A 23,529-nucleotide genomic window follows, 5' to 3' on the forward strand; every position below is an offset into this window, starting at 1 on the left:
CAAAGGTGTCCGCCCTTGATCATTGTTAGCACATGGTTGAGACTTGTGCTAGTACTGAGAGTGAGCCAGCTGGATACCCCCCCCCCCCCTCCCCTTACTCCTCCCTGTCTGTCCCTTCTCCCATATCCTTCCCCTCATTCCTGTAACTTGTGTGTGTCCTCGTGCACCTGTGTTCCTTGTTGGTTGACTTGCTTATTGGCATTGTTGATGTTCTGGACATCTTCTACAGTTTGTCCGCAATTGCTTACCTAGGATACGGTAATCTTTCCCCTCGTTCACATATTACTTGTATCTTAATGTGAGGTAACTATTTTGTATACTTCATATGCTAGGCTCAGAGGGGAGATGTATATTATTACATAACTGTTAACCATGTCTCTTCTGTGTAATATGTTGTTTTTGTCCAACACTGGATGCAGTCTGTTACCTTTGCTAGAAAACTATTTAATAAAATATTATGGAATAAAGACTTCTCTCAGAAAGTGAAACAATCTTAGACATTGTAGTCATTTGCGGTGGATCCAGTAGATGGCAGCACAGGATTCTGAGACACTACTAGTAGAGAGGCGCTAGTATCTAATATTCTTTTATTTTTTTACTTCTCTATTTTCTTTTTAATTTTTTTCTAAACTGTTTTTTTTTTATTAAACAAGACATAACAGCAAAGTCAAAATCCTAAGGCTTCTTGCACACAAAGATGCTTTTTGGACAAGTGCTAGCCATTGTTACAACAGCTAGTAGGCGTCCCCACATCTCTCTATGGGCTCATCCACAAGGCTGTAGTTCCTAGGGGCAACAAATGATTGAGTTTGTGGCTTGGACAGTCTTTGGACAATATTTTAGGTGAAAATTACACCAGTTTTGCGGTGTAGACAGATTAATACATCCCCCCATTATGTCTGATGCTGAATGATAAATCTGTAGTAGTATAAGACCATCCAGGAGCACTTTGCACCTCCTACTATTTGGCTTAGTTTATGCTGATAACTGCACTAAAACTATGGCACATTTGAATAAATTTATGGCAATTTATGGTGGGTAAAATAAGGGGATACTATGAAAAATTCATGGGGGGGGGGTCATAATTAATGAGGGGTCCCAATATATAAAATTGATGGGGGACAGTGTGTATGATGATGGGGCCCATTATGTAAAATTTGGGGGGAGCCAATGTGTAGAAGTGTCCAGTATATAATATATTAGGGGACTCAGTGTGTAAAACTCATGATGGGACTGGAACATCCCCCACGGAGGTCTAGCTTTCTTCAGTGGTTGTGGACAGCTGGGGTCCAGAATACCGGAGTGGCTGGCTTATGCAGCCTTGGGCACACTATGGTCACAGTGTTTGGTACTGGGACCGGAGGACGAGCCTTCAGCTTGGCAGGTCTCCAGAAGGTGGTGTGTGCAAGAATAATGGAGGGAGAGGCTGTTGCAATGGTTTCTCCCCAAGGCAACCCATGAGCTGTATAAAGGATGAATCCCTGGGTAATGAAGGATGAGGAGCCTGTGATGGTGATGCAGACTGGACCAGGGATCACACTGAGGCACGTTGTGCAAGTCAACTCACAGTTCTTTATTGGTACATCAACAGCAGGCAACGGCCTAACATCAGCAGCAGGTTCCACAGGCTGGTAAGCTAGTAGGAGATAGCTGGTCCGCAGGAAGAGTTGCTCACAGCCTGGTAGGAAATTCAGGCTGGGCTGGGGAAGATGGAGCCGAGTCCGGACAGTGGACCTCTGTTCCAGGGTTTGGTCTCCTGACTGGCTATTGGTGTCAGGCAGCGGCCTGAGACACCTCTGCTTCCTGGTAGTGTGAAACTGACTCGTGCAGCATAGGCAGGTGCTGCCCTCTCCTCTGCTTCTGAATATAAATGGGCAGATTTATCAAGCTGTCTGAAAGTTAGAATATTTCTAGTTGTCCATGGCAACCATTCACAGCTCCCCTTTAAAATATTCATGAGCACTGGTAAAATGAAAGCTGAGCTGTGATTGGTTGTATGTAGAGGGAAGGTGTCATCAGGGAGTTTCCCAGTAACCAGTGCAGTGTGCAGCATGTGAACCGATTTTCCAGTTGCAGTGTTGAAAAAATGAAAATTAAATCTGTTTGCATCGCATTGTCAGGGAGATGGGAGCAAAACGCCAAAGTCAGGATCAGCCCCCCCCCCCCCCCCCCCATTGTGACTGACTTCTCTACTTCCTGCATTTTTGCTGTGTTTTGTGCATGTGTTGTATACACGTGTTGTGTACACACGCTACAATCAGAATGCATGCAGTGGCATCCACCAATCACAACTTGTAACATGTCTGAATCATCATGAAATCTGGGCCGCTTCAAACACTACAGAAATGCAGGACAGTTTAGAAGTAGAAACATTTATCACAATGGAGGGGGACACTGAGCTTATTGGTGGACACATCTGCCAAAAAATTCTGCAACCAGATTCCTGTAGTCGCTGACTAACCATCTAGTGTCAGACAGCTCTCATCTTATGCACTGTTATATCTATAGGGTCAGAGAACCAGGTGTGATTTGTCTATGTGGTGCGGGGACCCCAGGGTGGGGGTTATGGTCATTAGTTCTTGTAAAGGTTCTCAGAATTTCCTTATTGGAAGGTTGGTGTACAGTGCGAACACTTACATCCATAACCACAGCCCAGCCACCAGGTAACTCTTCATTCCTAACTCATCATTCCTAACATCAATGCCCTGAGATAACGTCACCACTGCAGACCCCGTACACAAAACAAGAGCCGTGCTGCTCTATAACATGCTGCCTAAAGATATAACACTATGTACAGTCTGCTTGCATCCACCTTCACCATAAGACATTGGGGCACATTTACTAAGGGCTTGTCGCCAGTTTTCTGTCAGACTTTTCACGTTCTTTCTAGTGCAAACTGTCACGGGTGACCCCATGTTTCGGATCGCAGGGGCACCCGTGTCCCGCTGTCCTGACGCGGCCCCCACTCCCCCAGGTCAATACTCACCTCACCTGGCTCCGGACTCCACGTTGATCCCGTCCGGGTCCCACGCCGGCTTCCTCCGAGGCCACGCTCCTGCATCCTGCCGAGGCCGGCTCTTCAGGAATTTAAAGGGACAGCGTCCTCCTTATTGGTGCTGGCATCCAGGCTCTGCTATATGGCGACTCCCAGCATCCCCTGCCAGATCTTCATGTCCTGTTACTGAAGAAAAAGCCTCCGTGTATTCTTTGATTCCCGTGTTCCGTGGTGTTACTGTGTCCTGTGGCGGTCCTGGTCTCCTGTGGCGGTCCTGGTCTCCTGTGGCGGTCCTGGTCTCCTGCGGCGGTCTGGTAATCCAGTAGCTTTCCGAGGTCCTCCCAGCCATCTGAGGTCCTGCCTTACCGTGGTCCCTGTGTCCCTACCTTGGCCACCACCTCGGGCCTAGTCGCACCCGCGGAGCGACCTGGTGACTCCCGCCGCAGCCACACCATCCCGCTTTGCGGCGGGCTCTGGCGAAGACCAGGAGTTCACTTAGACTCCGCTCCCGGGTTGCGGCTAGTATTGTTATCCCCCGCGGTGGTCCAGGGAGTCCACTGACTATTCCCATAGACTGTGACACAAACTGCTTGCACAGGTATTTAAGAAGTGACTGCAACATGACACATTCACAAAACACAGCAGCTGCACTAGACACCATGCAACACAAATTAGTGAGCGTTCCGGTGCCCAGTTGGACCGTGTGCCAGATTTAGCCCCTTCCCGACATTTGACGTAATAGTACTGCATCGCGGGATGTGCGTTCCCGCAAAATGCTGTACTATTACGTCAAACTTCTGGCCCCGACTCCTGAACGGAGCCAGGGCCAGAACCTGCGGGTGTCGGCTATTATAACTGACACCCGCGATCGGAGATTTCTCTGATCGCGGGTGATAACCCCTAACACGCGGTCAGCGCAACCGCGGCGTGCAGGGGGCATTTGAGAAGAATCGGTGCTTACCGGGGGGGGGGGGGGCGTGGTTCCGATCGCAGCCCCGGGACTGCCAGTTCCCGGGGCTGCGCGATCCTCTTCCTGGAACCAGCATGCGCAGCATGCTCAATGTGTTACATTACACAGTGAAATACATCTGTATTACACTGTGTAAGGTGAAGAATAGCTTGAACAAGCGATCAGTGGATCGCTTGTTCAAGCTAACCTGTAAAAGTGAATAAAAACAGTTAAAAACATTAAATAAAAACATTTTTTAATAAAAATAATTAAAGTTAAAAGTACCCTAAACACAAACATTCCCTATACACATGTAATAAAGTAAAAAACCCACAAAATCGCCAAAACCCCCCACATATTTGGTATCGCCGCGTCCGCAACAATCCGTACAATAATTCAGAAACATTGTTGGACCCGCTCGGGGAATGCCGTAAAAACAAAACACTACATTTTTCATTAAATCTCTTCACAAAATGTGATCAAAAAAAGTTATGTGCGCCAAAATGGTACCAATTGAAAGGACAACTCAACACGTAAAAAATAAGCCCTAAACTAGCTCTCTCAAACCAAAAATATTAAAGTTACGTCTCCAAAAAGATGCAAAAACAAATGAGATTTCCTCTATATTAGTTTTTTTCCAGTAAAATTGTAAAAATAAATGAAAAACTATATAAATGAGGTATCACCGTAATCATAGTGATCTGTAGAATAAAGATAATATAGTATTTTTAGTGAACGGTGTACGACCCCCAAAAAATACAAAAAGAAAGGAAACCTAAAATTGACAATTTTCTTTTCACCAATACATTCAAGAGTTAATAAAATCTCATCAGTAAACTAATGACCCACTAAAATGAGATATTTGTAAAGTGCATCTCATGTCGCAAAAAATAAGCCCTTATATGTCCAAATTGCCAAAAAAAATAAAGATTGTATAGCCAATAAAAAGTTACAATGCATAATCTGCTCTGAATGGCGCAGCTTCCTTTTGATGCCCTGGCGTGTGCCCATACAGCAGGTTACCACCACATATGGGGTATTGTTATACGCGGGAGAGATTGGGTATAAAATTTTGTGGAGCGTTTTGGTATTTTATCCCCTGAGAATTCGTACATTTTTTGAAAAACACATAAATTTAGCCAAAAAAAAATTTACTTTCAAAATTGTATCCGATTTTGTATTAACCCCTGTAAAACAATTAAAGGGTTAACAAACTTCATAAAAGTTGTTACACGTACGTTGAGGGGTGTAGTTTCTATAATGGGGTAATTTATGGGGTTTTACTTTTATTTAGGTCTCTCAAAGTGATTTGAAACCTGAGCAGGTCCCTCAATAGCAGGATTTTGCGTTTTTTATGAAAATGTGAAAAATCGCACCTAATGTTCAAAGGCCCATAACATCCTACAAAAATAAGAGTATGCATAGAAAACCATATCCACATAAAGTAGACATTTGGTGAATGATAGTTATTAAGTTTTTTTGCTGTTATGACTTTGTTTGGAAAAAGTAGAACATTTTGAAGTACGAAAATCGAGAATTTTTCAAAATTTTCACCAAATATCTGATTTTCTCTTAAATAAATGCAAAACATACCACCAAAATTTTTCAACTAACATGAAGTACAATGTGTCATGAGAAAACAATTTTAAAATCACTTGGATATGTTAAAGCGTTCCAAAGTTATAACCACTTATAGTGACACAAGGCAGATTTGAAAAAATGGGCCGTGTCAGGAAGGTGAAAAGTGGCTTCGGCGTTAAGGGGTTAAAATGCAAAGTCTGACAGAAATGTGTCGCACCAAAAAAAAAAAAAAAAAAGTATAAATAATGGGATGTTATATGCACAGTAATAATTTGGAGGTGATTACCGTATATGTATAATAATAATAATAATTAAGACACGGTATAATAAAATATTAGTACATTTTGTATAATATAATTGATTAGGAAGCAGTGTATAAAAAGAATAAGTACACTGTTATATAACACATTCTTTAGTAGGGGAAATTCTTACACCCAGCCCTGGGTGCTTAGGTTGTACAGGGATGACAGTCTTATTGGTGGGGTTAAAACTGCAGGGTTCCCTTCTCACAATTGATGGAGCAGCAGGTTGAGCATGTATCCTACCACCTCACTTAATTCTATGACAGCTTTGGAAATTGCCCAGCACAGGGTTTGGATATTTCCAGTACTTGCACAGCCAGTGAATGAGAGTCCCAGAGATAGCTGAATGCTGTGCTGGGCAATTTTGGACAACTCCTATCGCATTATTAAATTATTGAAAACGGGAATCCCAGTTAGATATCTATTATCCCCTCTAACTATGAAGAAGATTTCTGGCAGCACAAGGTTTTCACCTTTTTCTGAAGGACATAAAGTAGCGGATCCAGGAGGGTGTTGAAGCTTGTTATTGCTACACTGAGCCTGTAGTAGGAGTGGACGGACATGAGAAAGTTACAGTCTGGCCCATAAATCAGCAAGTGCATCGCATGGACTAGCAACAGGCAATGGTACGGGCCAAAACAGAAGACAAATGTCATGAAAAATACAAACAGTGGCAAAGTAACAAGTAAAATCAAGAATGGTGACAAAACCCCCAAAAAACAACAATGCAAATAAATAGGGATTGAAGTCTGTCCTCTGGAAAGCCCTGGTAGCAAAAACTGGAATAGTCAAGATCCAGAACTAGACCACCAGCCGACAAGACTTACCCCTACAAAGCATTTGACGGTCTGCCATGCTTTGAAGATTATGGGATGTACAATGCCCATGAAGCGGTCAATGGCTATACAGCACAGGAAATAGATACTTGCACCTCAAATTTTACATGCTACAGGTCCAAATGTCCAGTAATGGTTCTTGATGAAATACACAATCACAGGGGTAACTCTAGAAGGTAGAGAAGATCAGCCACTATCAGGCTCAAGAAATAAAAGAGCTGTATGGCCTGGACTTTCATCAGCTGGCAGACCCCTATACAAGGCGGCAAGATTTGCTGGTATGGCAACAAAAATGTTTATAATTGTAGATAGTGACAAAAGTGTCCCATAGGAATGGTGATCAAGGGAGTAGTTAGTGAAACCAGCGCTCAGGGAGATGTTTAGTTTTACATTGACCGACATGACCAACACAAAACCTGGGAGATCCCTGTTGAAAAATAACAGAATTAAAGGATAATTCAGAACTACTAAAAATGTAAAATTTGGTCATTCATGGAGCTTCACCCGCTTCCAAAGTTTCATTCACATGAATTATAAAAACCTAAAGAACCTATCATATATGTAATGCCTGTATATAATTTTGGAATGGCAAATTGATCAATTAATTTTTTGTTTTTGTTATTTCATAATCCAGCCTAATATATATTTTATTGTTTTCAGGGCACAGAAAAAAATGGGGGAAAATGTGAAAAATAAAAATATCATCTTTTTTTCCTCTTTTCTTTGTAATTTAACATAATTAGTTTCTCAAGACATATAGCTGGTACAGAAAGTATTCAGACCCCTTTAAATTGTTCACTCTTTGTTTCAATGCAGCCACTTGGAAAGATTAAAACAGTTCTTTTTATTTTGCTCATTAATGTACATTTCGCACATCTTCTCCACAGGAAATAAAATGAAATGTAGATATTTTTGCTAATTTATTAAACAAGAAAAACTGAACTATCACATGATCATAAGTATTCAGACCCTTTGCTCAGTAGTGAGAAGCACATTTTGAGCTAGTACAGCCATGAGTATCTTGGGAAGAATGCAACAAGTTTTCACACCAGGATTTGGGGACCTCTGCCTCTTCCATGTAGATCCTCTCCAGTTCCCTCAGGTTGGATGGTGAATGTTGGGGAAAGCCATTTTCAGGTCTCTCCAGAGATGCTCAATTGGGTTTAGGCCAGGGCTCTGGCTGGGCCAGTCAGGAATGGTCACAGAGTTATTCTGAAGCCGCTGCTTTGTTATTTTAACTGTGTGCTTAGGGACATTGGAGTTATTTATCATTAGACAGCTCCTTGGGGCAGTTCTATGTCTATTTTTGGAGCTCCGCTGCCCATCATATTTATTAAAATGGCTTAGGCCCTTTAATAAATATTCTTATGCCAAAAAAAACAGGAAAAACAATGATTAATAACCCGCATTGACTTGCTGGAAGGTGAACCTTCAACCCAAACTGAGGTCCAGAGCACTCTGGAAGAGGATTTCATCCAGGGTATCTCTGTACTTGGACGCATTAATCTTTCCTTCAGTTGCAACCAGTGGTCCTGTCCCTGCAGCTGAAAAACACCCCCAGAGCACAATGCTGTACTGTATTCGCCAAGTGGAGAATCTTATTTATCATAGTCTCCAAATTCTTCACGTGTCTTGCACTGAGGAGAGGCTTCTGTCGGCACACTCTGCCATAAAGCCCTGACTGGTGGAGGCTGCAGTCATTGTTGACTTTGTGGACCGTTCTCCCATCTCCCTACTGCATCTCTAGAGCTCAGCCACAGTGATCTTGGGCTTCTTTTTTACCTCTCTCACTAAGGCCCTTCTTTTAAGATTGCTTAGTTTGGCTGGACATCCAGGTTTGAGGAAGAGTTGGGGGTCGATTTAAGGATTATGGAGGCCACTCTGCTCTTATGAACCTTGAGTGCTGCAGGAAATCTTTTATAACCTTGGCCAGATCTCTGCGCTGCCACAATTTTGTATTTGAGCTCCTTGGGCAGTTCCTTAGACCTCATGATTCTCATGTGCTCTGACGTGTACTGTGAAGTCTCATATAGACAGGTGTGTGTCTTTCCTAATCAATTCCAATCAGTTTAATTAAACACAGCTAAACTCCAATAAAGGATTAGACCCGTTTCAAGAAGTAGCAGAAGGAAATGCAAAGCAAAGGGTCTGAATACTTGTGACCATGTGTTCTTCTTGTTAAATACATTAGCAAAAATATCTACATTTATGTTTTTTTTCTGTGAAGACGGGGCGCAGAGTGTACATTAATGAGCAAATTAAAAAACTTTTTTGATCTTACCAATTGGTTGCAATGAATAATGTAAAGGGGTCTGAATATATGATACACTCTACCATGTATAACAATACCTAGTCTTTGCAGTTTACAAGAAATACATACCTATTTTTCATCCTCTGATGCGATCAGCCTTTAGTTGCTATGTGAAATCTGTAGACAGAGTATTATAAGTGACTGAAGTGGGGTCTACATAAATTGGTGCATTGTAAGTAGGGGCATCTGTAAAAGGGTCTGTTTTGCCCAACTGCTATACCAATGCCTCTACTCTGTGTCAGTCTTTTAGTCATGTAACTGCTGAGGCCATCGATTGGCTTCAGTAATGCTCAACCATGGATGGTACTTCAATGCAAAAAAAAGTGTACAATAGATTCAAAATCTAGCACTGATGAAGCACAAGGGGGCTTAATTTCTGAGGGCCCCGCAGCTGCATTTCCGTTGGGTTTTCCGACGTTTTGGGGGATTGTGCTGCTGGGACAGGTATTTAGTAGGCGATTGTGTCACACGTAATAGGATTGTGTCGCAATCGCACCGGCTTTCATGTAACATAAATCGGGGGCAGGCCGACGGACAATTCAACAGATTCGGACAAACCGCGGGATTTAACTTAAAAATTGTGTCGCAAGCCAAGCACTTACATACACCGGGAGGAAGCGACACATGCAGGAAATGGGGGCGCACAATCTTCTTGAATCGCGGCACAGTGCATTTTTGTCGGACAATGCACTTTCGGGATCTCCTCCGGACCGGGTAAGTTAATGTTCACCAAGGTGTTTTGATTAACAAAAAGCTACTTAAAAGGGGTTTTCCATTTTAAGCACATTACAGCAAATAATTAATGTTTGGGTAACAGAAAGTTATTCAATTTTCCTTTAAACTTTCTTTATCAATTCTTCACGATTTTCTAGATCTCCGCTTGCTGTCAACTGGAAGCTTCAGTGTTTAGTTTCTGTAAATAATCACCAGTACACGTGATGTCACATAGGTGCACAGCTTTTATTACACTGTGTATTACAGGTGCACCTGTGTGAAATTACATGACCATGCACCAACCTTTGTCTACGGAAGTAAACAACAAAGCTTCCTGTTGCATAACAGCAAGCAGACCAGACCTTGAAAACCCATGAGGAATTAATACAGAATGGATATAAGAAAGTTTTAAAACTTTTCATTACACAAACACTAACAAATATTTGCTGGAATTCTTAAAGTGGACAATCCCTTTAAGTACAGGAGGTGGCCAAGTCCTTTAAAACTCATCAATCTCACCAACAAAGCTTCCCAAAGTTCTCTTAAACCGAATCTGCTAACAATCAAAGATTAACATCCTGCATAAGTCAAACCTTTATCCAAATGTTTCTTCATGCTGCACCAGTTCTCCGGGATGCAATTCCCTGGCAAATGAGATTTAATTCTAAAATTCAGTTTTAGTTCCCCCTTAAAAAACAAGTCTAACACATTCCTTAGTGTAAGTGGGTGGATTTTGTCTGCCATGGGCTGCATGAATATTATATGTCCTACAAGTCTAGAATTCACTTCATGTGAATAGTAGAATCAGACTTCTTGTTGAATGATGGGTGCATCCTTTCTGCCTTCTTTCAGTCTGCGGTTTCAGGACCTTTGGAGGACCCTGAAGATCCTGAAATTTCTCTTGTATACATGAACATATGTACGAGGTTAATAATACCTGTGCTTCTTCTTATACCTTGGGATGTAAATACATAATGGGGAACACAAAGCACTGCAGTACTGTAACTTACCGCGAGTGTAGGATGCTGGAGACCAGGTCTTCTCTCATCTCATCACACTGCATAATGTGCAGAAAACAGGCAGCACCGCTGGGCATTCTGAACATGTTTTATAATTCCCTCTCATTAGCTGAGAGTTGTCAAGGAACAATCTGATAATTGCTATGAAACTTAACTCAACTCACAAGCATCTGCAAACAGAACATGGGTCATACACAAATATGGGTCCAGTCACGTGCCAATGACAATAGAAAAAGTCTGCCCTATCCACAGCCGTGTATGAGCCCGCTGAAATACATGGGGCTGTGTGCTAGCTACTGGAAGAACGTGGCCAAAAACAACCTTCATCTGTACGTAGCCTAAGGGTGGTGTCACACATAGCATAAACGCATAACAACAGCTGAGAAGAGGAGATTTGTCCGATTACATTGCTGTCAACATAGCGTTTCCAAACACATGCGTTATGTAAACTCAATGTTGACAGCAATATAATCTGGCAAATCTCCTCTTACCTGTTGAAATGCATTTAAAAATGCATGCGTTACTACCATGTGGGAATGCACCCTAACATTTTAGTCAAGATCTCATTGCATATGAAATGCAATAACTATGTAATGGGCCTTAAAGGGGTATTCTCGTCTGGGTATTCACATTCAATTTGATTAATCTGCCATATATACATTTCTTCAATTAGATGTTATTAAAAAAAGATTATTTCTCATAAATGTAGTGATATGGACTCTCAGAAAGAAGACTGTGTCTTTGGATACGGCCACCTCTGCTGGACGGATTGCACAAAGAAACAAAAGGTTTTTGTATATGAAATGTCCGGGAGTTACTGCAGGTCCCACAGCCGTCCTATGATAATGATTGGTGAATCCATGTGGTCAGGCAGGACTCATTAGCGCAAGTCTGGCCACTGCTGCCAGAGTGTGAGGTGGTCGTATCCAAGGAAGCTATCTCGTTTCTACGGGTCAACATGGTTACATTTATGAGAAATTATCTTCACACAGGAACATTTTTTTAACTAGCTTCCAATTGAAGCAATGTTTACATATGGCAAATGAATCAAATTAAATGTAAATGCCCAGATGGGAATATCCCTTTAAGTAAAGTGTAGTTTTGTTTCTACAGCTGATATTCAGTCTATTAGTATGCTGTCTGTTCTCACAATCATATTTTTCATAGCTTTAATTCAAACCTCTGGCAAGGTTACGGTATTTCAGTTTTCATTCTATTTTATTTGTAACTATTAAAAGGGCTGTTATGAATGTAAACATAGCCTTTAAAGGGGTTAGACTTTCTTATAAATGGACAACCCCTTTTAATGTGAATCTGGAGCAGCACTCATTTGAATCAGTGTATATATAGCATTTGACCACATATATATCCCACAGTGGTCACTATATCCACAGATAACAGGGATAACAATCTGATTTGGGGGGTCCAACTGCTGGGAGCCCTGCTGATTACAAGAACTTCCCTCGATTCCTGTACGCTCTAATTAAATTAAGCTGTCCATATGATGGGAATGTTGGAAAATGCAGAGCAGACCCTCTTTGGCTGGTGCCACACGCACCGCTTTGTCTGCTTTTGAAAGCGCTTCTATGGAAACGCCTGCGATCGGGAACGAGCAGCCGGTGCTTTGCATTAGATTAACGCTAAACACCGGCGTCTCATTCCCGATCGCAGGCGTTTCCATAGAAACGCTGATGCGATCAGGCCGCGGCCCGCCCTGGTGGGTGCGGCTTTGTCTGCGTTTGCACTTTCAAACGCAGACAAAGCGTCATGTGTGGCACCAGCCTTTGTGTCCACTTGGCATTAATTTGCTCTTTATGTTTGCAAACAGTTTATAATGGGTTTGTTTGTGACGTTTTTGCTCCCGTGGCGTATGAATCATAGCCAGCGCTAGGTATCATTTTTCAAATGAAACAAAGCCAGAAAATGTTGGTAAGGGTACATTCACACAGCGGTATGCCCGCCGTGCGGGCATACCGCCGTGTGCTGGAGAGGAGGAGGAGGTGACCCCTCCTCCCTCCATAGAGAATAGTGGCGCACGGCCGCACACACGCCAGAGTATAGAGCATGCTCTATCTTTTTGCGGTGTGCGGGCTGTGTGGCACCGCATCTGTGCTGCTATTGCCTCTATGGGGACGTACATGCGGCCGCAAATTTGCAGCCGCATGTACGTCCCTGCAGACGGCCATGTGAATGTGCCCTAAGATACACATACATTTCCAGTCTTTTTCGTGAATTAAAAGAATATGCTCATAAAATAGAAGTTTATAAATTCCGATATGCTCTTAGGTACAAAGAAAAAAAGTTAAGCAAGTGCATCAGTATAGGAGGCCATATTATGGTGGTCTGTGGGTGGGCACTTCTCCATGTCGTGCTCAGCCTGATAAAGATAACAAGTTATAATTTGCCTCCATGCATTATAAATGTTAATTAAAGCCTCCCTGACTGCTTCGATGCCTGGTGTTTACCCTGTAACGCTCTGTACACAATCATTCTGAGTAAATGGCTTATTTGCTGCTATAATCCCTTAATGTGCAGGACTGGGAGATCATATAAAATGATTTAGGTAAACCTCCTGCCTAATGAGGTCTAGTCCACCACCAGCTGAATCCTAAATGGTGGATAATGATATTGAAAGATGTTATCAAATACTACAATTTGATACTATTTCCCAATGACAAAGCATTTACAATTATTAGAGTCTTTACATACACACAAAATATGTTGGAATGTACAGGACTTTTTGGTAAAATATACATACATTTTCTACATATGGTCTCTTCATCCTAATAGAGCTTATAGAAAACCATCATATCTGCAGGTCACGTGATTATACTTTTGCCATTTGCATTACATATATACACTGGAGATGAAAATTACAGAAAAACACACAATTTCCTAAATGCCAAGGTCACTGTGTAGTCCTATGTGAATACATCCTAACAGGAGTAAAGTAGCAGTATTTTAAGCGAATTTTATAAAGTGTGTGTATATATATATATCTTAAGCACAGAATAAAATTAAACAAGATAATTGTAAAAGAAAACTGCTCAAAAGTAGAGAACACTTTCCGGCTGCATTTACCCATTTTGAAACGCAATACAACAGCCATGGAGAGGAGATGTGATAACACAGGCCCACATTTACCAAAAGTAGTGCAAGTCTTCACAAGCAATGCAGGGTGTGCCAGAATATTGAAGTGTGAACCAACTTTTTCTTGCAGTGTGCAACACAATTCTGTCGGGTTGCAGTAAGAAATGTGGTGCAAGGTCTGACTGCACGGGAGCACGCTTTTAATTGCAGGTTTTTGTGGCGAGGCAGACATAGGGTGGCGTGCCACAAAACTGGCGCAAACACTTCCTAAATACATGTGACAACAGTTTGCATGTTCTTTTGAGTGCTAGGTCAGACAGAAAACTGGTACAAACACATTAATACATTTGGGCCTTTGTGTTAACATTAATAGAGAAAGGTGGTGGAGGAAGTGTCGTGGTTTGGGGAATGTTTTCTGCAGCAGGAGTTGGACCTCTCATCAGCTACAGAGAGAATGTAAGTGTGTATCAGAGCCTTCTTCAACAACACTTGGTTCCTTCCTTGCATTCATCAGCCAGCAATTTTAATGCGTCACACAGCAAAACAAGTAAAGCAGTTCCTTGAAACAGAGTGCTGATCTAAACCTAATATAAAACCTCTGGAAAATCCTTGGTGATAAAGTTATAGCCACAACAGTCACAGAACTGTGGAAGAGACCAGAATCCCATAAGATCAGTGTGAGAGACTAGTGATGTCCTGTGCTGAAGTCATTCACAGCAAGGGCCTGTGCACTCCCTACTGATTGATGTGTACGTTGTATTTTTTAATGTTATTAACCTGAAAAAAAACTATTGTACCGAGCCGAAACACGTTGCCTTAACAAATGCATTTTAAATATATGCCATTAAAATAAACATCTTCCGCTAGTGACCGAACTGTGTGAACCTTAATGTATGCTCCCGACACACATGGCCCTGCTGTAACCAGTGCAGGACAGCAAATAGTAATGCAGTAATACTCCAAGAGATGGAATCAACCCCCCCAAACCCCTTTCTTCCCTATTTTCCCTTTTGTATGTACCTTGATATAGAGTAGCCTTTGTCTTTCATTGGGTGTCGTTGGCTCTTCACTTTATATGACCCAGTTCTGGACCAGGACAGTGAAAACACTGAGTTGGACAAGGGGTATAGGGCATCAATGCACTTAGGGTAACCTGGTCATGCTGATATTTCTGAAAATCACTTCTAGTCCTGGTTTACTGGTCATAATGTGGCATTGCAGATTGAGCTCTGATGTACAAAGGCCTTGAGAAGAATAAGTGTGATAAGCTCGGAATACACAAAGCTATCTGTAAATTGGTTAAGTGACACCTTTGCACAAGATAGCAATGAATACTACATGTACAGATCTGTTATATATATATTTCCCTGAAAAACTAAGAAAATCAATTAAAAATTTGTTCGGAAAAAAAAGCAATTTTTATAAAGACGCACTACAGTTGGAGTCCACTTTTTATACTCTTCGCTTGAATCTGGCATAACCCCTTTCTCATGCTTCTTATGAGTTTATATGCCTAACGACCACGATCTCTGGCTCAATCCAACCAAGGTCCATGTCCAAGATCATCATGTTTTTTGCAAAATAAAGGATTTATGTTGATATACTTTGGTAATTCTGGAAAACACCGTTCTAGTGTACCCACTACAAAAATTGATCAAAAGTAGATCAGTGGAGATTATATTATTTCTTAAAAAAGCAATTGACCATACTCTAATTTTGATCTCCAGTGTACATAATGTAGTTCTGACCACTGGAAGATCGCTCCATCATGACAAATCATTTGTAGGCAGTTTTTCAGTTGGATAAAAAGTATGTGAGAAACGAATGGTCGACCGCAAGAAAAGCTGGATCATGGCCAGTTGAAAGGGTCAGAGGTTATTTGAGCCTTTCCACTGTACATTAGTGTTATCAGGTGAATCATACAGAAGAGCAATTACCAGCCATTAAATGTGTTTTCTACATGGCCTTCAATCTTATCTAGAGGCTATTACTAGTCAAGTGTGACCAATGGGCTCATATCATTGCAAAATGCTGCCTCAACTTCTCAAGGAGTTGCTGAGTTTCGACATGGTCAGGAAATGCGGCTTCTGACTTCTGAGCGGCAACATAGCAGCTCTGGAGGTCTCCAATCTGCAAGACACGGTGGAAAAAGTTAATGAGGCCTCTGTTATTACAATGGACTTAAAGCACACAAACTATACAACTTGAGGATGTAGTCACGTGTTGCCTTTAAGAAAAAACGCATTGCAACAACTGAAGAGATTTGCCTAATTAAACAGCTGTTAACACTTGTGTTTACAAAATGCAAATGTTAACAATTGTGTTAACAAACACATGCGTTAATTTGATGTGACGTTAACACAAGTGTTAACAAAGTGGTTGCATTTTGTAAACATAACTGTTAACTGTTAATCAGGCAAATCTCTCACCAGCTGTAGCAATGTCTTTTTAAACACATGCTTTAAAAGCGACGTGTGACTACACCCCTAGGCCGGTGGCACACTTTACATTTTGAAGCCGTTTTTGGGACGTTTTTAAGCAGTCCGTTAAAAACTGCATGTGTTAAAATCGCATGCATTTTTTGAAAATGCATCCGTTTTTGATTGGTTTTATCAATCTTAATTAAAACTGGTCAAAAACGGATGCATTTTTTAACGGACTGCTTAAAAACGTCCCAAAAACAAGTTCAAAATGCCACGTGTCGCTGGCCTTATGATGCAGTCACACGTGGGGTTTTGGGAATGCGTCTAAAAGCATGCATGTTAGCTTGCGTTTGCTTGCATGTTAGCTTGCGTTTGCCTGCTTTGAAAGTGTTTCCTTTCATTGCCGGAAGTGTATTTAAATGTTAACACAGCTGCTTACACTTCAAGCAATGAAGAAAAAACGCTTTCAAAGCAGGCAAGTGGATGGCAACATATAAAATATGTGTTCAGACATAGTATAACACGGAAATCCGAAGATCTGAACCCCAAAATATCCATGCAGGGCGATGCCCCCTGCATAGTCCTTATAATATATGTAACGATAAGCATGATGACACTGTGTGACCTGTATGTGCTCTAGAATGGTAGAAATAGTCCGCTCACCTTATCAGAGAGGCAGGCAAAGTTGAAATGTGGCTCGTACATGTGAGGTGCCAGGGCAGCAGATGTCTGTAGAAGGGCTCTAGCCTGCGATAACATAGGGAATAATTACACACTCCAAAATCAATGAACTGTTTATACAAAAGACATAAAAATCAGAGAATTGTCAACCACTATAAAACCCAGCCAAGCGTCCTTTATAGATTAGACTGACCTGCTCAACATGATTTTTACGCATTTCCAACACCGCGAGATTATTGTATGCTTCAGCATGGTCGTTGTTATTGGCCAAAGTCAGCTTGAAGCACTGATAAGCCAGATTCAGGTCTCCAATGCCCTAAATCCAACACATAAAATAAGACAGGAAACAGCACATAACAGCAAATACATAAAAATCTATACATCAGATACACAAGGTGCAAGCGGGAATGTTTACCTGACACTGTGCATGAATGAGGTTAAGAATATGCAGCGTAAAATAGTAGTAAAATAGATAATAAAATAATAAAATAGATAATCCCATACATACACTGCCGACTTGTGGTCCGCAGCAAATAAGCAACATGTCTCTTATCGTTGCAAATCAAGGTTTATCTATGTCCCCTGGCCACCGCAAAATAGAAGCATGAGGGCACCAGTGGCGTTTTGAACGCGTTTTTGGCCCGTATATAAGCAGTGTGTCAAAAAACGCATGCGTTTTTTAAAAACGCATGCATTTTTGACCAGTTTGAGTTAAGATAATTGGTCATACCTGTCAAAAACAGATGCGTTTGCAAAAAACGCATGCGTTTTTAAAGGGACTGCTTAAAAAGGGCCAAAAACTCGTTCAAAACGCCACGTGTGCCATCACCCTTACATGCATCAGAAAACAGCTGAGGGTGATGGCACATGTGGCGTTTTTGGCCCGTTTTTTAAGCAGTCCATCAAAAACCGCATGCGTTAAAAAAACGCATGCATTTTTGACAGGTTTGACCAATTATCTTAATTGAAATTGGTTTTTTAATGCATGCGGTTTTTGAAGGACTGCTCAAAAAACGGGTCAAAAACTCGTTCAAAACGCCACGTGTGCCATCACCCTGATAGCTTCTGTTTTTGATCCTTGTGAAATGAGTGTGGGATTACTGCCGGGGTATATTCCTAAGGGTGAAGACACACATGGCGTTTTTGGGCCGTTTTTGGGCCGTTTTTACTAAGTGCGTTTTCACATCGTTAAAAACGCATGCGTTTTTGTCAGTTTTTCATTGCGCAATTTCGGAAAAACGCACAAAAACGCATGCATTTTCCAAAAAACGCATGTGTTTTCAAAAAACGGATGCGTTTTTTAACTGAGTTAACGCATGAGTTTTAACGCATGCGTTTTTAACAATCTGAAAACGCACTTAGTAAAAACGGCCCAAAAACGCCATGTGTGTCTTCACCCTAAGGCTGTTGCCACACGCACCGCTTTGCATGCGTTTGAAAACGCAAACAAAGCCGCACCCACCAGGGCGGGCCGCGGCCCGATCGCATCAGCGGTTCTATGGAAACGCCTGCGATCGGAATGAGCCGCCGGTGTTTTGCGTTAATTTAATGCAAAACTCCGGCGGCTCGTTCCCGATCGCAGGCGTTTCCATAGAACCGCTGATGCGATCGGGCCGCGGCCCGCCCTGGTGGGTGCGGCTTTGTCTGCGTTTTCAAACACAGACAAAGCGGTGCATGTGCCACCAGCCTTAGGCCAGCAGCACATGTGGAATTTTGAACGAGCAGTCCGGAAAAAAAAAATCCGCTATTGACCGGTTTTACCAACTATCTTAATTAAAATGGGTCAAAAACAGATGCATTTTTTTTAAACACATGCGTTTTTCAAGGCAGAAAACCTGTGGTTTAGGTCCAATGTACGACTTTGGGTGCATTCAGACGTTCCATTTTGTCCGGGGCTCAGCCAAATTGCATATACATTTGCTTTGAAACGCATTTGATCGGTAACAAGAACACAATGTTTTGCATTGTTTATTTGCAAAACACTGGGAGCAATTACCAATTTCATGCATTTCACACGACCCATTACAACTAAAATCATAGCCTGGCTCCGTAATGTACCTGCTATGAGGAGACAGTCACCAGGGAGAAGCAAACTCCATTGGTATAATACAACAGACAGCTTGGGGGAAATTTAACATACGATATTATAAAGCCCCACCCCCGGCGGATAAATGACAAGGCTTAGACCTCATAATGTATCTAACGGCTGTACTGCACTGGCGGACAAAACTATGCCAGGTCCAGCAGTGAATGTTCACAGGCATTTAGAAAGTGTGCAGGCATAGGGCAGGAACACCCTATGCCAGCTCACTCTGCCCTTCAAGCCCACATGGCGTGGAGGTGGCGCAGTCACAAGAATAATCACAATTTCTTACAAAACTGGCATAGGAGCGCTGCTAAATGTCTCCCCTGGTGCCTATATACTCTCAGAAAACGAGCCAATGACTGTGCTGGAGCTGAGGGCAATGACAAAGCAACTTATACAAACTCTGCTTTTGCTTTAGAGATCAGGTAGTGAATAAATGAAGAAAGGTTTATCATGACAGATGGACAATTAACATTAAAGGGGCAAAACACAAATTTGCTGATTTGACTGCCCCCAATAAAACTATGTGAACAATGAAACTATGTGAACAATGAAACTATGTGAATACATCCTAAAGAAAGTTTATGCATATTAGTTACTGGCTATATCTGGACACATAGACACAATGTTATTACGAAAAAATATGTCAGGCATTGCCAGTTTGGGAAAGATACATTAATAATTTGGCATTTCATGATTCAGAAACTTGGTCTTTCCCAATAAAGTGTTCACATGCTCAGCCCATAGCATTCTTTATTTTCAGCATATCCATCTTAAGGCCCCCTGCACAAGAATGTGTTCAGCAGGGCCGGCTCCAGGTTTAAGTAGGCGCCTGGGCAACAGAGCCTTAATGGGCCCCTTTTCAGAAAACTCACGTCCCGGAGCCACATTGCCTCCCCCCAGTAAGCACACAGTCCCTCCACCTATAAGCTATGCAGCCCCCCCCCAGGTATCCCCAGTGAAAGGAAAGGCGACTGAAATAATAAACTGGTCTCATAGTTTTAGTCCAGCTGTATTCATGGGCAGAATGTTAATCTCTGCTCATAAATACAACATGTTAAGAGACAATGGCTAATATAAATGCCATCGAAAATCTTGCAACACACACTAATGTAATAAGCAATAAAACCTATCTTTTGTCTCCAATGTATGGACATACCACAGCAACGTGTCCCAAGTTATACCAGACTTCAGCAACCTCCTCGTCATTCTCAGCCAAAGACAGGGCTCTCTCAAATGAGGTCAGGATCATGTCATACTGCTGAGCGTAAAAACAGCATAGTCCCAGGTTGTTAAACAGCTCACAATTGTAGACACCCATCTGTAGGAGGCGCCTGGGAAATAAAAAAATTACTGTTAGTAGATGGAGTCACCACACAATGGCTGAAAGTTAAGTCTCTACCATATACATTACCTACAATGTCATGGCTATGTCCACCATACCAAAAAATCCACGGTTTTTATTAAGGGATTTTCCGACATTTTCGGGGATTGAACGGCTGTGACAGGTATTTTACTTGCATGCACCAGGAAGAAGAAGGTGAACTCTGGCAACTTGTTGCTGGATAATACATCTTGAATTATGGAATACAGGAGGTATTTACCTCATGGGCTGACATCAAGGGGAGCAACGATCTAAGCCAATATGGCGGCGCCCACATGCAGCTTTGCCGGCAGCAATCAAGGGGTTAACACCCATGATTGGTGCTAGCACCGAGCACGGGTGTTACCGGTGGGTGTTTGCTGCAATAAGCAGCAAACACCCACCTTGTATGGAGAGGGCTCAGCCCGTAAGCCACTTCCATACAGCGGTAACCAATGTGATACGTACGAATATGTCACACGTCGGGGTTAAGAGAGCTGGTTACATTCGGTCCCCTACTTAAGAATACCCGACTTACATACAACCCCTAGTTACAAACGGACCTCTGGTAATTGGTAATTTACTGTACTTTAGGCTACAATGATCAGCTGTAACAGTTATCACAGGTGTCTGTAATGAAGCTTTATTGTTCATCCTGGTTCTTATGACAATCCAACATTTTTAAAATCCAATTGTCACAGAGACCAAAAAAAATTTGGCTGGGGTTACAGTAATTCTGACTTACATACAAATTTAACTTAAGAACAAACCTACAGACCCTATCTTGTATGTAACCCGGGGACTGCCTGTACTTATGTTCATGGATGAAGGTACAATAATTACAGCAAAGTGGCATTCTGATGCAGGGTGCTGAACTCTCTGCTTCCTTTACTGTATACAGATAATTTTACATCTTACTGTAAAGTTATTTTTTTTTCGATAATGTCAAAACGCAGGTCAATATATTGAACATGATAAAAAAAAAAGGTGTTAAGCGGATAGTGGTTTATTAGGTCAATTTCTGTTGGCAGGTGTCCTGTTATGTGTAAAGTGTACTGACCCCAGAAGGATTTCAGATATACGGCTTGCTGCATGATAAAAAGGCACAAAGAAGCTGCTTTTCTGAATAAAGAATACAACAACGTTTAACGTTATCACTTGCTCTATTCATTTCTTAGTACACGATTTCCTAAAAAGATTTAATAACACTTTAATCATAACTTTAATCATAACTGACCAAAAACAAGCTTGTATCTTTTTCATTTCCTCACCTATAAAACCGCAGCGCGATTTCTGGTTGGTCTGTATAAAAGTGGTTGCTTCCTATACAGGCAATGGCCTCCACATGCGTGTTGTCCTGTTTGAGAAGCTCTTTGTAATATTCTGTGGCCGATGTTAGATTATTCATTTCCTAAATGAGGGGGACAGATAAAACAAAATGATACTTAAGATGTACATAAGACACAGAAGACCTTAATACCACACAAAACTATGTGGCCCTATTTACAACATATTAATCTTTCTCTCCAAGTTTTTTTTAGTTGCTGCCCTCAGCATGAACATCTTAAATGCTAATTTTGTCAGCAGAAAAAAAGGAAGCATAAGGAAACAGTTATTAAATACAGGAAGTCCCCAGGTTACATACAAGATAGGGACTGCAGCTCTGCACTTAAAGCGTAACTGTAAAGTTATAATGATTTGCCCAAATTATTAAATGTGATTCCCCCCCTTAAGAACAAACAGTATGATAACTTCTTTGTGCTGATCACCCTTTTCTTTCCAAAGTTAGCTTTCCCACAGATCCCATGAAGTTTTGTGTTTTCTTTCATTGTAATGTAGCAATAAATCAATTTAGTTTCCTACAGGTACATCCACTGCACAGTGCACATACAGGATGTATATGGTGACTAACGTGGCATCTTCCATCACATGGAGGAGCAGGGAACATGTAATAAGTGAAAGAAATCCAAGTAAACCAGTCACATGACGTTTATAGCAGGTGCTGTGTGGCCAATAAGGGTTAATTTGCACAGAGCTGACACTGCCGATGACAAGGTGGGGGAAGGGCTGCAGCATGAGGTGCAGAGAGAGACAGAGAAAGTTCTGTAGAATCACAGACAGGGATGGAGGGACTGATAAGGAAAAGGGGAGATCTTGTACCTCACTATTCTGTGCAAGAGACATCTGTATCCACAGTCTTTGAACACATCCAGGTCTGCTACGTACACAGAGAGAGCTCTGTCACATGACCTCCTCCTCGGCGAGCAGAGAGCAGCTGCCCCTCCCATTAGACCGACAGATAAACTATAAACAAACTAGGACTGCAAGGCTTATCAGCACGGGGTGAGGAAGCAGCTACTGCAGCACTCAGATAATCTGAGGGGGAGAGCAAAGAAACTGATGGATTTAGGTAACAATGATAATAGGCAAAGTTATTTTACATCCCAAGAGCTATTGAATTGTGGAAAAAAAATACTTTTACAGTTACTCTTTAAGTTGAATATGTATGTCAGTCTGATTTAACCAAGTTATTCAAGTCCGCATGCGTGTGCCCTCTGATACCACAAGCCTGTATTTCTGCTACACTTCTGTGCAAAATACTAGCGCCTGTATCGGAGGGCCAGAACAGAATGCTTCCATCAGACTTGGATCTCAACCTGCTATTCAAATGTGCTTTCATGCGCATAAAGCACTGTAAAACAACCCACTATTTGCAGGTAACTAAGGATGCATTAGCTAGTTGAGTTTGCGTCCTTAGTATCCCACAACCTTCGGCTTCTACTTCCTCCTGGGCTTCTGTGCGTAGGAAGAATAATGTACAGTATTAACTGCCGTCATTGGAGGTTGTGGGTAATTAAGGAAACTAACCAGTTAAATGCATCCTTATTTACCGGATTGTGTTCAGGGCACACGTTGCTCGTGCAGGCAGCAAACTCATCCTTAGTTACCTGCACCCCCTGCTACAAGCGGTTTGTACTGCGCTTTCGTGCACATAAAGAAGAACAAGCTGCTTATATCGAAGAATTGTTCCTTTTTCTCCACACAGAAGTGCAGAACAAGCCCCTGGCAGTGGAGTGTGCAGGACACGTTCGCATGACACCAGAGGCTTGTTCCTCTCCCTGCACACGGAATCACAGGAAGAAGTACAAGCCACTGCTAATGGAAGGAATTAGGCAACT

The 23,529-nt window shown here is 41.9% G+C and overlaps 1 protein-coding gene across 2 annotated transcripts in view; it reads right to left on the reverse strand.

Annotated features, from left to right (window-relative positions):
* Positions 1-15,000: 15,000 nt before the first annotated feature.
* The window catches only part of TTC8 (tetratricopeptide repeat domain 8), a 28,102-nt gene continuing 19,573 nt past the window's right edge, over positions 15,001-23,529 (reverse strand). For both annotated transcript variants that reach the window (XM_072116697.1, XM_072116698.1), the window contains 5 exons: positions 21,622-21,761; positions 20,147-20,321; positions 17,095-17,217; positions 16,884-16,967; positions 15,001-15,927 (listed from right to left, as the gene is read on the reverse strand). In XM_072116697.1, coding sequence (XP_071972798.1) covers positions 15,811-15,927; positions 16,884-16,967; positions 17,095-17,217; positions 20,147-20,321; positions 21,622-21,761 — 639 coding nt within the window. In that variant the 3' untranslated portion in view covers positions 15,001-15,810. The remainder of the gene's footprint in view (positions 15,928-16,883; positions 16,968-17,094; positions 17,218-20,146; positions 20,322-21,621; positions 21,762-23,529) is intronic.

This window comes from Engystomops pustulosus, chromosome 7 (genome assembly GCF_040894005.1).
Source record: "Engystomops pustulosus chromosome 7, aEngPut4.maternal, whole genome shotgun sequence".
Taxonomy (NCBI): domain Eukaryota; kingdom Metazoa; phylum Chordata; class Amphibia; order Anura; family Leptodactylidae; genus Engystomops; species Engystomops pustulosus.